Here is a 12,911-nt window from a genome sequence, read left to right on the forward strand (position 1 = left end):
AAACAATGGTTTGCTTTTCTCTCTTGTTTTTCCTAGATTATTTTCTTGGTGGGTGGAGGTGATTAAATGTCTTCAGTCATCCCACCTTTTACACAGCTGTCTACTTGTGTTGGTGGCAGTTGCTTACATGATCCTACTCAACACACCACTTTCTTTTCACTGCAATATAAAATGCAGAGACATTCATTGTATTTAACTAAATCAGTCAGCGCAAGCAATGATACATCAATCATCATGCCTCAGTCCATTATCCACTGCGAAATAACTTCTGGCAGGAAATAACACTCTCCCCAACCCCCGGCATGGCTAGGTTAGTTGGGGATTCTTTTCAGGTACTAGGTGCACCTGACAGCATCATAAAAGGTGGCCACATTTTGCTGTTCTATTTCAGGGTCTTTCTATTCCCAGGGCAGTCACATGCTGCCCCGAATGCTCTGCAAAGGAAAATGGAACATTAGTTCGTTCCATTGCCAAGTGTGGACACTAAAGGGTACCATCACATCAGTCTGCTTAGAAACAGGACAGCCTTGCAGGCACACTGCTCACGTGAGAAACTGCATCCACATGTTGTCCCAAGGGACTGCTAGGAAAGCTTCGCTAATCTCAACCCCCTCCCCCATCCCTTCAGGAAAACAGTTGAGACTCAAGACAAGATATCATTCTTTAAGGCTGATGTATCTTTGCCATCTTCTATCTGCTCAAGTGCATTTTTCAGACCAGTGAACTCTGCTGCCACCTAAGCATATTTTTATGAAAGCAGTCTGCTTGTCCCACAAAGGACCTGAGATGTTGTTTTAAGTTGGCATTCGGAAATGTCAAATTAGTTAAGTCTTATCTTGCATAAAAAAATAGGTTGACAAGATAAAACATTAACTTCGTGGTTGGTGGTGGTGTTGTTAGGGTTTTGAACTCGGAGCCTAAAGCTTGCTAGGCAAGTGCTCTGCCACTTCAGCCACACCACCAAGCCCTTTTTGCTTTAGTTCGTGTTTAGACAGGGTCTTCTGCTTTTTCTCACCTCTGTCTCTCAAGTTGCTGGGAACTACCATGTCCAGCTGACTTTAGAACCATATTTTTGGTAAGAACTTTATAATTCACAGGCTGTACAATTAAATAGCTTTTAATATTCCCACAGAGCTTGCCAATCATTACCACTATCAATCTTAGAACATTTTAATCATTCCCAAAGAAACTTCATAGCTTTAGAAGTCACTACCCCATTCCTCTCATCTCCTCCACCACTTCTGCCTTAGGCAATCACTAATCTATTGTCTGTACAAATTTGTTTATTTTGGACATGTCAGAAAAATGCCATCATGCGATATGTGGTCTTTTGTGACTGGCTTATCACTTAGTTTAAGGCAGGGTCTTACAGCCTGTACATGGGATCTTCCTGTCTCTGCTTGCTAAGAAGCTGGGGTTACAGATATGCACCACCATGTCCAGGTAGCAGAATACTGTCCAGGGACATAGGATGTAAGAAAGGAAAGCTTTGTGTAATTGCACAGCTAATTGTCCCAACTGTAAGCTTGGCTTCTTGGGTTCCATTAGATTCCATGCTTTCTCTTAGAGTGAAGTCAGAAGGCTGGCTCTTGAGTAAATTATACCAGCATGGAAAGTACTAGGGGGAGAAATCTGGTACTCTGACAGACACATGGCTCTAGGTAAATAGAACTAAAGCTAATCAAGCACGGTGGGAGATCCAAAGTAAAAGTGCTACCCGAGAAGGGAAGAGAAATCCAAGCTGGGAAAGGAAACTCTTTCAACCAGGGTTAATCTTACTTTGGGTGTAGACCATTTGCCTAGCAGAACCAGTCCTGGCTCCATAAGGGAACAGTTGTGACCTGAGATGGAAAGAAATCCTCTGAGCAGGTCGAAGTATACCTGGATGCTGTGTTGTCCACATTAGGAACCACCATCTGCAGGCTGCTGAAGAGTCCTGGGGAATAACCCCGGAACACAGTTCTGATGGACTCTGACTTAGCTTGCAGACTCTCAGCTTTGAGTCATCAAGAACCCCGAGTTAGCACAGGTTATAAGTTGAGACTGCATTTCAATACTCATGAAGAAGCTAACCTGTCAGCGCATGTACTTTTGCTTCCAATTTTATACTGGACTCCCACGGTCCATCTCATGCTGTAGATCCCTGCAATTTAAGTTTATTTTTCCCCTCCACTGGAATCTTGTCAATTCTTTACACACTTAAAAAACCTTGAGTGTCTCAGCCTTTTCTAACATACTAAGCCTAATCCCTTTTGCATTTAATTCTTGGTACTAGGAACCAGGTTTTGCTTCACACTCATCATTGACCCTCTGATAAACACTATGGCAATTAATTAAACCATTGATCAATCTATTTATTTAGCTAACATCGATGGGCTTACTCTGTGTAAGTCACTGGGCATGGACTTGAACTGGCATTAATGTAGAGAGGCCTTCTTTTATTGCTGTCCAAGAACCCCAGCAAAGCTGTGCTGGGGATGGGGTGGGGGCTAGGGTGGGGGCTCCCCTTTCACTAATTCTTCAGAATAGCAACTGCCATCCTTTCTTTCCTGCTTCCCTCTTGGGGGACACTGAGCTTCTATTTATACTTTGCACCTGGGCCGGCTGAGAGACAGCAGACTCTGGAGTCCAAGGCTTCAACCTCTCATGCGTTGGGAGTAGAGTAGGGAGGGGAGATGGGTGGACAGGGATTAATTCTGGAAGAGGGATACAGACATGATGACAGGGACTCTGGATTCTCATCTGAAGTCCCAGGATAGTAAAAAGGGCGAAGCAGGTGCTGGATTATTTTTCTTGAAATAAACCACATTAACGTTTAGTCTTAGGCTTTGGTATAACATAGTCTCATGCATAAGAAGTCCTAGTTAAACTTCCTTCTTCCTGTCTCTGTACACTCAAATTCTTAGTAGCTGACATAATCTTCCAATCTGCAATTCAAAAAAAAAAAACCAGCGCAACTTACTAAGAGAGGAAATAGACTGGCATAATGAAATTTCAATCAAAAGGGCACATGCACTGGCATTCTACTGGGTTTGCTTTACAGAGTCTTTTTTTTTAAAAAAGTCCTAGCCAAGATTTAGAACCAAGAGATTGCACACGAAATTCAGCATTCTTGCTTCATGTGAAAGAATGGACACCTGGTAATTCTGAGCCCAAAGTCTTAAAGAGGGCAATGACTAGCTGAATTGAGAAGGCAATCCAACCTTCCCTGCTCCCCAAGAAAGAGGCATCTGTGTTCTACAGTCTTCATCATGCCCTAACGTGCCCTAGCTCCAATGTCCAACCTTAGCATCATTTATGTGTAGTTTTACATTTTGTTGCTTTCAAAGGAAAAAGAAGACATTTCAAAGATAGCTTTATCACAAGTAGGAAGACCAGAGTAGTCTAAGGGAAATGAAAGAGAACATATTTCAATAGCAAAGTGAGAGAGGCTCTTATCATATAACATAAATACTACATGTCTTGATTGAGAATTAGGTCACTCATTAATATATCACTAATAGCTCTGACAATAACGGCCATTGAAGTTTTAGATGGTTGGTTCCTTGTTTGTTTTCTAGATTGTTTCCTGGTTTGACAGGGGTTAGGGAAGTCAAATGGACTAGAATGGAGAGAGTAGACAGAAGAAATGGGTGGTAGTTGCTTCTGATTTTGCTTTGAGAGTCAGTGTATGGCTTTTAAGGCACACACCCTTGTTCTTAGAGCTATTTCATGTCTTGTGTACTTGAGAAAAAATGCTTCTGAAAATCTATTTGGAATAACATTTAATAGACTACATAACCCTCAAAATGTAGGCTCTCAATTCTTTGGCAGTACGTTGCATGTAGCAGGACTTGGGTAATGTCACTTTGCTGTATCTGTTGCATTGAATTCCCCCACTGGTATATCTCAGAGTCATGATCCAAGTGCACGTTGTGCACAGAGTGTGCAGTAAAAGGATTTATGTAGTGCCTTCCTCATGCTTAGGAGTTAGAAAGAGGTCCTATAAACAAGTATGCATGGCCTGTTACATGCATGTACATACTGAGTCATACGAAGACATGTAGGTATATGTTTAGGCGTACTCCCCTATCAAAATGGTCAAATGGTCTCTAACACACATGCAAGTATCAAGTTGCATGCATCTATGTGGATTTCTGTTCAGATGTATTCCACAACAGTTTAATCATGTAGAAAATTGAGAAAGGAATTTGCCTGCCAAAAACCCTTTGGAAAATGTACTTTACTTCCTGTGTTCTGAAAATACTTTATTCTTCATTATCAAGGCAATAGTTCATCATCCCTGTCTGGGGTGGGGGGGTGATTTTGCTGTACAGGGGACATTTGGCAGTGCCTGGACATACTTTTGTTCTCAGAAAAATCCAGAAGTGGTGCTGTGGCTCAAGTGGTAGAACACTACCCTGGAGCAAAAAGAAGCTCAGGGACAGAGCCTAGGCCCAGAATTCAAGCCTCAGGATCAGAGATATTGTATAAAATAGGGGATACTTGATTTTGAAAGAAGCTGCCAGGATGATGGCAGGAATATGGCTCTGGCTAAATACAAGTGGCAGAGGCTGTGACCTAAGGTGATGCAGGCTGAGGACAGCAGGTTAGCACACCAGGATGACCTGCAGTGGGTCTAGCTGGAAAGAAGCCTCGTTGGTTCAGGGCTGGGACTTGGGTGGCAGACAAAGGAATCCATGGAGAGACAGGGCAAGAGTTTTAGAACAGAGGCTGTAAGTACTAAGCCAGATCAAAATGGAGGGTCTTGGGACCATGAAGAGTTTCTGAAATTTGTGCTATTTAACAGGCCATGGAGGAGAAGTAAGTGAAAGCCCCGAGTCAGTCCTGTGGTGGGACACAGGACTCGGAAGAACTGCAGTGAGTGGCTGGGAGCGGGAAGAGGACAGGAGGCTGTGCTGGCAGGACGTTTCAGGAGAACCCAGAGCTCTAAAGCAGCTGCTGAGGGAGAAAGGATGGTACCAAGGCCAATGCATGGCCGCTCAGCTGTCCGAACGCTCTGGAGACAGGAAGAATACAGTATCAAGTGGTTACTGGCCAAGTAAGGATGCTGCAGATGGGTCCTAAAGATGGGCTGGCAGAATGGTAGAATGGGGGGTGCAGCTTAACCTCAGATTGAATGCACCCAAAGGCTGGGAACTAAACAAAGGGCTTTGCCCTTGGCTGTGGACAGAATCCATGGAAGGATGCAAGGCTATGATCATGCACCCTGTGTGCAGGAAACCGACAGTGCAACTAATCCTTCCCAAGGCTGCCAGGCATCCGGCTACTTCAATTGTTCATTATGCCTTGGATTTTTATCTTTCATCATAAGAAATGACAATGCGGCTTCAGGATGAGGTGAGGTGTCCGGTGTGATCGCTGAAGGACATCCTTTGATAAGACAGATGCCTAATTCTCAGGAAAGAAAGGGAATAAGAGCCCACTCATTTATCTACACTTGAAATTGATTTGGATTTTATTTATTGTTCTTTACTTTTGCTTTCATTTCTTTGTGTGAAGAGGCACTTTCATTTAACCTCATGAGCAGCAAATGTGTTCAGTATTTTTTTTTTTTAAATAGCATTTTTCTGGGCATCAGTGACTCACATCTGGACTCCTAGCTTCTGTGGAGGCTAAGAGCTGAGAATTGTGGTTCAAAATCAGCCTGGCCAGGAAAGTCTATAGACTCTTATCTCCAATTAACCACAAAAACAAGAAGTGGAGCTGGGGCTCAAGTGGGTAGCCTTGGGCAAAATGTTCAGAGATGGTACTTAGGCCCCAAGTTCAAGCCCCAGGACACTCCCCCCCCCCCCCGCCACCCTCCCACTACATTCCTCCCCCCACATACCAAGTAGTATTGTTTCCTGGAGTGATATTATCTTTTTATACTGTATAGGTGCCTAATTTAAATGGCTAATCTTCACCAGCATTCCAATGACACCTGTTGTAGACAAACCTACAATCACAGTTCATTGGGGACTGATCCTTTCTGGATTTAAGCTAAACGAGTTCAATGGGAGGGAAAAAGAAAGATGAGAGAGGAAAGCAATGCAAGTGAAGTACTGGGGAGAGAGGAAGGCCAGAAATGGGGGAGACGGCTGAAGAGACACTGAAGTGATTATCTTATATTCACATTCATGGTTTGTAAGAGATTCCATGATGACATTTCTGAATCATTCTGCTTGCCTGCTTTTCATGTGCCTAGGTGTGACTCTGAGGCTTGACAGTACCTGTTTGTCATGTAACAGGTTTTTGTTTTTGTTTTTGTTTTTGGAGGGGGTAGAGATGGGGTGGAGGTAAGGGAATGGAGCACCCTCTGTTCCCTTCTCTAACTTAAAAACTGGCCAAGGAAGTTCTAATTGGAGAGCCTATTTCTTTGGGGCTTAACTCTTCTTTTTAATCCATTCCCCTTGATGAGGGTCACTTCACACATCCTCATCTTGCTATTTCTAATAGCCAGGGAGCCATCCCAGGGAATCATAGAACACAAAAAAGGACTAAATTCTGTTTAGAAGAAAGAGGTAATAAAAGCAGCCTCAAAATGTGCATGTAGAATTTCTACTTTTCTCTCTGCAGAACTAAAACTGAGTATAGAGCAAAAAGCATGTCTCCTTGGAACAACATGAACAACTGTCTCCTTTACAATGGTTCAAAACTAGCGAGTTCTCAGTCTTGTAGACTGATAGCAGTTCTTTTGGAAACACTCCAGCCACTTTTGAACATGGGTTCCTATACAGGTGGGGTCGAGAAGGTCATAGAAGAACCAGGTGGAGGACAGCGGCCCAGGGTAGTCTCCAGGGAAGGATTCTGGGTAAGTGGACTTTGAGACTGGCTAGAACAAGCTGCCTTCAGAGCAGCCAGATGCAAACATTTGGAGGACTGTGGAATATGATTAAAATTTCTGATGGAACCAGCCAGCCAAAGCAGAAAAGCTGTGGGGGAGGAGGGTGGGCGGGAAAGACAGTGAAGAAAGATGTTGTCAATTTTTAACTACAATCACTGGCTGCCCATTCTCCATCTCATTTTAAAATTCATTCTCTCTCTTTTTGCTCTTAAACAAATGGTGGTGGTAGGGGGCAAAAATGTATAATCACAACTAGCTATCATGACTGGTTTGAATAAAACATACTTGAGAGACAAAGATATCATGTCTTGGGAATGGTTGGTAGGTAAGGGATTGTTGTTGTTGCTGGACATGGGGCTTGAACTCAGGGCCTAGGAGCTGTCCCTGAGCTTTTGTGCTCAAGGCCATCATTCTACTTTGAGGCACTTCTGCGTTTTTTTGGTGGTTGGAGATAAGAATTTTCCTATCCAGGCTGGTTTGAACTGTGATCCTCAGATCTCAGCCTCTTGAGTAGCTAGGATTACAAGGATGAGCCACTGTAAGAGATTTTATGTGTCCTTAACTTGTTATAAATTTGTTTTCTTGCCACAGTGGTGGTATACATTTGTATTTCTAGAACTCAGGAGGCTGAGGTAGGAGGCATGTGAGTTTGAGGCCAGCCTTGACTATAAAATGATCTGTGTCTTAAAAAGATGAAAGTTTGTTTTCTCATATTCCTTTAGGAAAAAGACTATGTATCTTGCATTTCAAGACTCTGAATGTGACAATTATATTGATCCCTTTTCTCAAAATTCTTGTAGTTTTATTTAAAATCAGATTCATTGGGCTAAATAAAGCATAATTCCTCTTTGGTACATGTTCTTCAGAGTCTGATAACATTTTCCTTCAGGGCTACAAGTACAAAAACACAGAAAATTAAAGGTCATCCTAAAGTCTACCAATTAAAGAGTCTTTTTTTTCATATTTTTATAAGCAAATATTCTCCAGTTCTGGTTGTCTATTGCTGTTACAACTCCCTTCATTCCCCCACCCCACCCCTGCCCATCAATGTGTACAACTCATTAAGGTATATTTTATATGAAACAAGATTACAGTAACATCCTATTAAAGGGTAGAGTTTAAAGAATATACCATCCTTACAGAAAGTCAACAGCCATAGTGACAAAAACACAGCAATTATGAACCTCATGAAAATAGGTAAAAATCCAATTGGAAAATGAGGCCTGCCCCCACTGAACACCTGTTTGTAGTCTTAATTTTGCCTTAATGAGACACTACTTATGTCTTTCAACAACAGCAAAAATCAATAGTGGATCAATAGGGATAAACAAGTTGGGTATGACCTTTTGTCTTAAGAGCCAGTTAACAGCTGGGTTTCATTTTTCTGGGATTTACTTGAAGAACCGTAACAGTGAATAATAGTACATTTAAGAATATTTGTCTGATTTGATTTAGTAGGTTTGGCAGGTGGCAGTGTTTTTTCAATAGCTTTGAGAAATTACATAAATATATGCATACAATGTGTCTTTTCTTCTAGTTCATGCATCAAATTAATTAGTAAATAATCTCTGGTTTCATATTTTATAAGCAAATATTCCCTAGTGTTGGTTGAAGAAAAACCAAGTGAAAAAGACAAAAGGGAAGAGCCTGAAAATCTGTGCAGGAATTTTTAAAGACAGTGGTATAATAGACAGCAGTTACTATAATTCTGCATGCTACAAAAGGCATAGCCAAGCATTAATAAGGTAATGTTGATTCCTTTCAAAGGTAAATTCCTTATAAATATAAACACATATCATTTTACTTATAATAAAAACTAGAGATTTTAATTTTTTTAAGATCTATTTTCACAACAGGCTACTTTTAATCAAGAGTCACATTAAGAAAAACCATTTTTTATGGAAACTGCAACTAAATAAACCATGTTATTTTTTTAAAAGATGCATTTCATTAATTTCATAGGAAAATTTACCTTTGAAATCAACAAGCATCCATTCTTGCAAATTATAGAAACCTGTAAATTTGGTTCTCTAGGCAAAGAGTTGTAGATTATACTCAGGATGTACAAGGTGAGTTTAAGGTATATTTACAGTAGAATGTAAACTTCTTAAGAGCCTTTCTATGGCACTACTTGTTTACCTCTTTTATCTTTTGATAATACAAGACATGTTCTATTGATCAGAAATTAAGGATTATTATGTCTGTTAAATGTATGTTACACTTGTTTTAATATTGGATCTTTTGAAAGTTTTATCACTTGATTTTCTCTAATGAGCTTATTTCTTATCATTGTAAACTCAGATTTTAGGGGCACAAATGTAAGGTACAGTATATACGTTTTTGTTTTAAGTTTTATATTTTTACAGTTTGATTACAAATAACTTTGTTAACGGTTCACATGGATAAATAAATGTATTAAAAAGAACATTTACAAATCTAACATAACACATTATTGCACTGTCAAAGAAATCCTTCAACTATTTCAGCAGATAAGTAAAATAAACTTGCAATAATGAAGTGCCAACAAAAAGTCAAATGCAGTTTGGGTCTGAACATGAAAGGAGGAGAATTATCTTATTCAGATACTAACATGTCTATCCAAGAGGAAACCTCATGCCTGTTTTCCTTAGCAAAGAAACCAATACCAACCCTACTGGGCAATAAAGATAGATAGGCCCACAGGCACATACATTCCAGAAATCCAACTCTCTCCAGCTCTCACACACAAAGAAAGAAAACATTTGGAAATCGCTGTGGCCAATAGTCCTTCAATCACCTAGCAACCTCTCTTTCGGCTGCCTTTTAATTTTGAATACTCAGCGTTCATATACAAAGATGTGACAAATGAGATGCACACTAACTTCAAGAGGAAACATAAACAACACTGGAACTTGGGACAAATTTAAGCAGAAAGGGTCCCTACCTTTTCTTTGAGAGTACGGTGGTGACTGCACTTGAGGAAAAGTAGGCTTTTCTTCAGAGAGATATGCAGGCTGGCTGTATTGATGCAGGGCCATATCCAAGTCAGAGTCCTTGCTTTTCAACATGTTTCCAGGGTAACTACAGGTATACAGCTGGTTCACTGCCCAGGCCTGTTCCATATATACGCTGTTCCTGGGCACCGTCTGAGCAGCACCACCACCGAAGCCCGGACTGTCCTCCAGGTAGGTGTAATAATCAGTGGCCTGCATGTAGCAGTTGCTGCCGGCTGCTGGGCACACTTCATACATTTCTTGCATACAGTAGTTCATTTTGTTATCCTGGTTCAGTTTCTACTTTACATATACATACACGCTACGCACGCATTCACCAGCCCCCTCCCTATGAGCAGGGCCTATACACCCAGAAGCATATATACATACACATGAAAGGACAGGGGAAGATGAATAACCACCACCAGCACAGCAAGCCAGCCTGCTTCACTTGGGAATAGCACCTGATGTGCTAAAATCCTACCCAGATGGAGGTGTCTTTAGAGCTCTCCTGCCATCCCCACACAGTGGAAAGCAGATTTATAACTATAAAGGTCTTAAGCTGTACATGCAGCTAATTCCTGGGGAAGATGGCAGGCAGGTGCAAATGGTCTCACCCAGATAAGGAGCGATAAGCAAGAAGGTTCCTTTTACTGTGAAGTTGGGAAAGATTCATTTTATACATGGGGTTTAACCCTTTTTGACTTGATTAGAAAATGATTACTCATTGTTATGGACAACTTAAGCGTGAAATGTTTTGAAGACATCTTAAAAGAATATCCTTGGATATACAGACAATCCTAAAATCAATAATCTAGTTTATTAGCATCAACAAGAGAAAATCTAGGAGTAATGAGCCTGACAATTGACTGGGAGGCTTTAATCTGTTTGTGTGAACATTAGTGGATGATTCTTTGTTGAACACTACCAATTGGCTTTTAATAGCTGGTTCCAACCATCCATCCATGATCCTGGGTTCTCACTGGCCACCTTGAAAATGTTGGTGTCATGTGCTCTATCCTCTTCCTTGTTCCTGGGCATTTTCTATATTGTTATCACTGATCTACATAAGATGTAAAACAAATTAGCTGTCTTCATGACTTGTTTATAAGGATGAGAATGTGCCAATGAGCTGCCACGAGGAACAGACCTGTATTATAGCAGCTTTCCAGTTCCTTTGAGCTGAGCAATGCTGATTAGCAGTGTGTGGAAAACTGTGCCCCTGCTTTATTTCCAGTCACATCTTTGCAATTATTTTCAACTTTAATGTAATTGAGGTAGAATTCATGGACTTGTCACTTAAAGGTAGTGATCTGAGAGGAAATGTATTTCCTGTAAGAATCACCATGTCTTTTTAATTAAGGAACTATCCAATTAGACTGGAAATGCTAGTGAGATGATTATGAGTGGTTTTCTTTCTGTGAACAGTAGCCAGTGTTGTTCATATATGCATATGATTCCCTAGATCATGACATCAGCGAGGGGGGAGGTGCTTACTGTTAACCCTAGGGGTTCTTTCTCTTTCTCCTGGTATGTTGAAGTGGCTCAACTTGTACAGTACTTTATAAATGAACTAAAGGAAAGACAGGCAAGGTGACTCATGTGAACGGTTGGTAACAAGACTTGACAGGGACCAGGTATATGCCTGTAATTCCAGCACTCCAGAGGCTGAGGTGAGAGGATTGTCAATTCCCAGTTACTCTAGGCTACACAGCAAGATAATGTTGAAAAAGGAGGAGGAATTGTAATGATGAGATGTATAAAACATGAGGTTGAAAATTACAACTTCGGCCTGGGGGGGGTGGAGGTAGTTGTAGAGGTGGGAAGGAAGGGATGGTAGGGGGAAAACAAAGGTGGAGGTAACAATGATCAATAGGAATTGTACTCATTACCTTGATCATATACCTGTAACCCCTCTGTACAATGGTTTTACAATAAAAAATGTACAAAAAAGGAGGAGGAAGAGGAGAAAGGGAAGGAGGAAAAGAGGAAGGGAAAGAAGGAAGAAAGGGAGGGAAGGAGGAACGGACTAGAAAACTATAACTGAGCTATAAGTGAAGTAATGTCTCTAATTGGTATAACTGAAACTGGAAAATGAATTAAAACATTCCATAAAGTTGATATTAGGAGTAAAAATATGAGGCTCATATTTTAATAATGACTTGCCAGTATTCTTACTTTTAAAGAAAATTATTTACAAGCATTTTAAAGAACATATACACGGGCTGGGAAGGTGGCTCAGTGGTAGAGTGCTTGCCTTGCATGCATGAGGACCTTGGCTTGATTCCTCAGCATCACATAAGTAGAAAAATCCAGAAGTGATGCTGTGGCTCAAGTGGTTGAGTGCTAGCCTTGAGCTGAAGAGCTGAGGGACAGTGTCCAGGCCCAGAGTTCAGGCCTCATGACCAACCAAAAAAAAAAAAACACTTACACAACATTACAATGAATATTTATTTCCTCCCTATTGAAAATGTCAATATACTCTGAAAAAAAAATCAACCTTTCAATAAGGCAGTCTTTTTCCTGGCAACCATGCACTCTCTAAGTCCTCTTTTTCTGGTTGGGAGCTAAATGTGGAACACATCTGAACTTGTAGTTTTTCCCAGGTACTTTGTGGTTCTAAGCCTTTCCTTGTTTTCATCACTAACAATGCCAACTAAAGCCAGAACATGAATGGAAATTCCAAAGGGATACTGTAAAACAATTTCAGATGTCCTTAAGTGTGCTTGAGAAATCCCAGTGTTACCCTTTCTCTTGAAAAGATTCATACTATTGTCAAAAAGGGTGAGGACTTCCTCTCCTTTTTTTTTTTTGTCACTGGTTATTGGAAGAGTCAGCTGCATTTTTACTGAATTTAGGAAAAGGTGAGTTCCCTCCAAAATGTTTTACTAGAACTCTCTTTCACCTTTCTCTTTTGGAGAAAACAGAACAAAACTCTCACACCAAGCTGGAATACTTGTAATGAATCCATGGAACTCTTGCTGCTTTGAACTGAAAATGGAGTTCAATGCTCACACTACATGAGAAACAGGGCCACTCATGTCTCCCTATGGAAGCAATCACACTTGTTATCTGAGACTGTGTATGCTGCTAAGTATATAAAGGACTCAACT

General features: G+C 40.8%; 1 protein-coding gene across 11 annotated transcripts in view; it reads right to left on the reverse strand.

Annotated features, from left to right (window-relative positions):
• Thrb (thyroid hormone receptor beta) overlaps nt 1-12,911 on the reverse strand; it is a 365,706-nt gene that overhangs the window by 28,301 nt on the left and 324,494 nt on the right. The window contains exon 1 of one of the 11 annotated variants that reach the window (XM_070018698.1): nt 9,750-10,251. The exons of the other annotated variants lie outside the window; for them this stretch is intronic. Coding sequence (XP_069874799.1) covers nt 9,750-10,077 — 328 coding nt within the window. The 5' untranslated portion in view covers nt 10,078-10,251. Of the gene's footprint in view, nt 1-9,749; nt 10,252-12,911 lie in introns of those variants that run through there. 11 annotated transcript variants of the gene reach the window in all.

Source organism: Dipodomys merriami, unplaced genomic scaffold (assembly GCF_024711535.1).
Source record: "Dipodomys merriami isolate MVZ:Mamm:240054 unplaced genomic scaffold, mDipMer1.0.p SCAF_13, whole genome shotgun sequence".
NCBI classification, from domain to species: Eukaryota; Metazoa; Chordata; class Mammalia; order Rodentia; family Heteromyidae; genus Dipodomys; species Dipodomys merriami.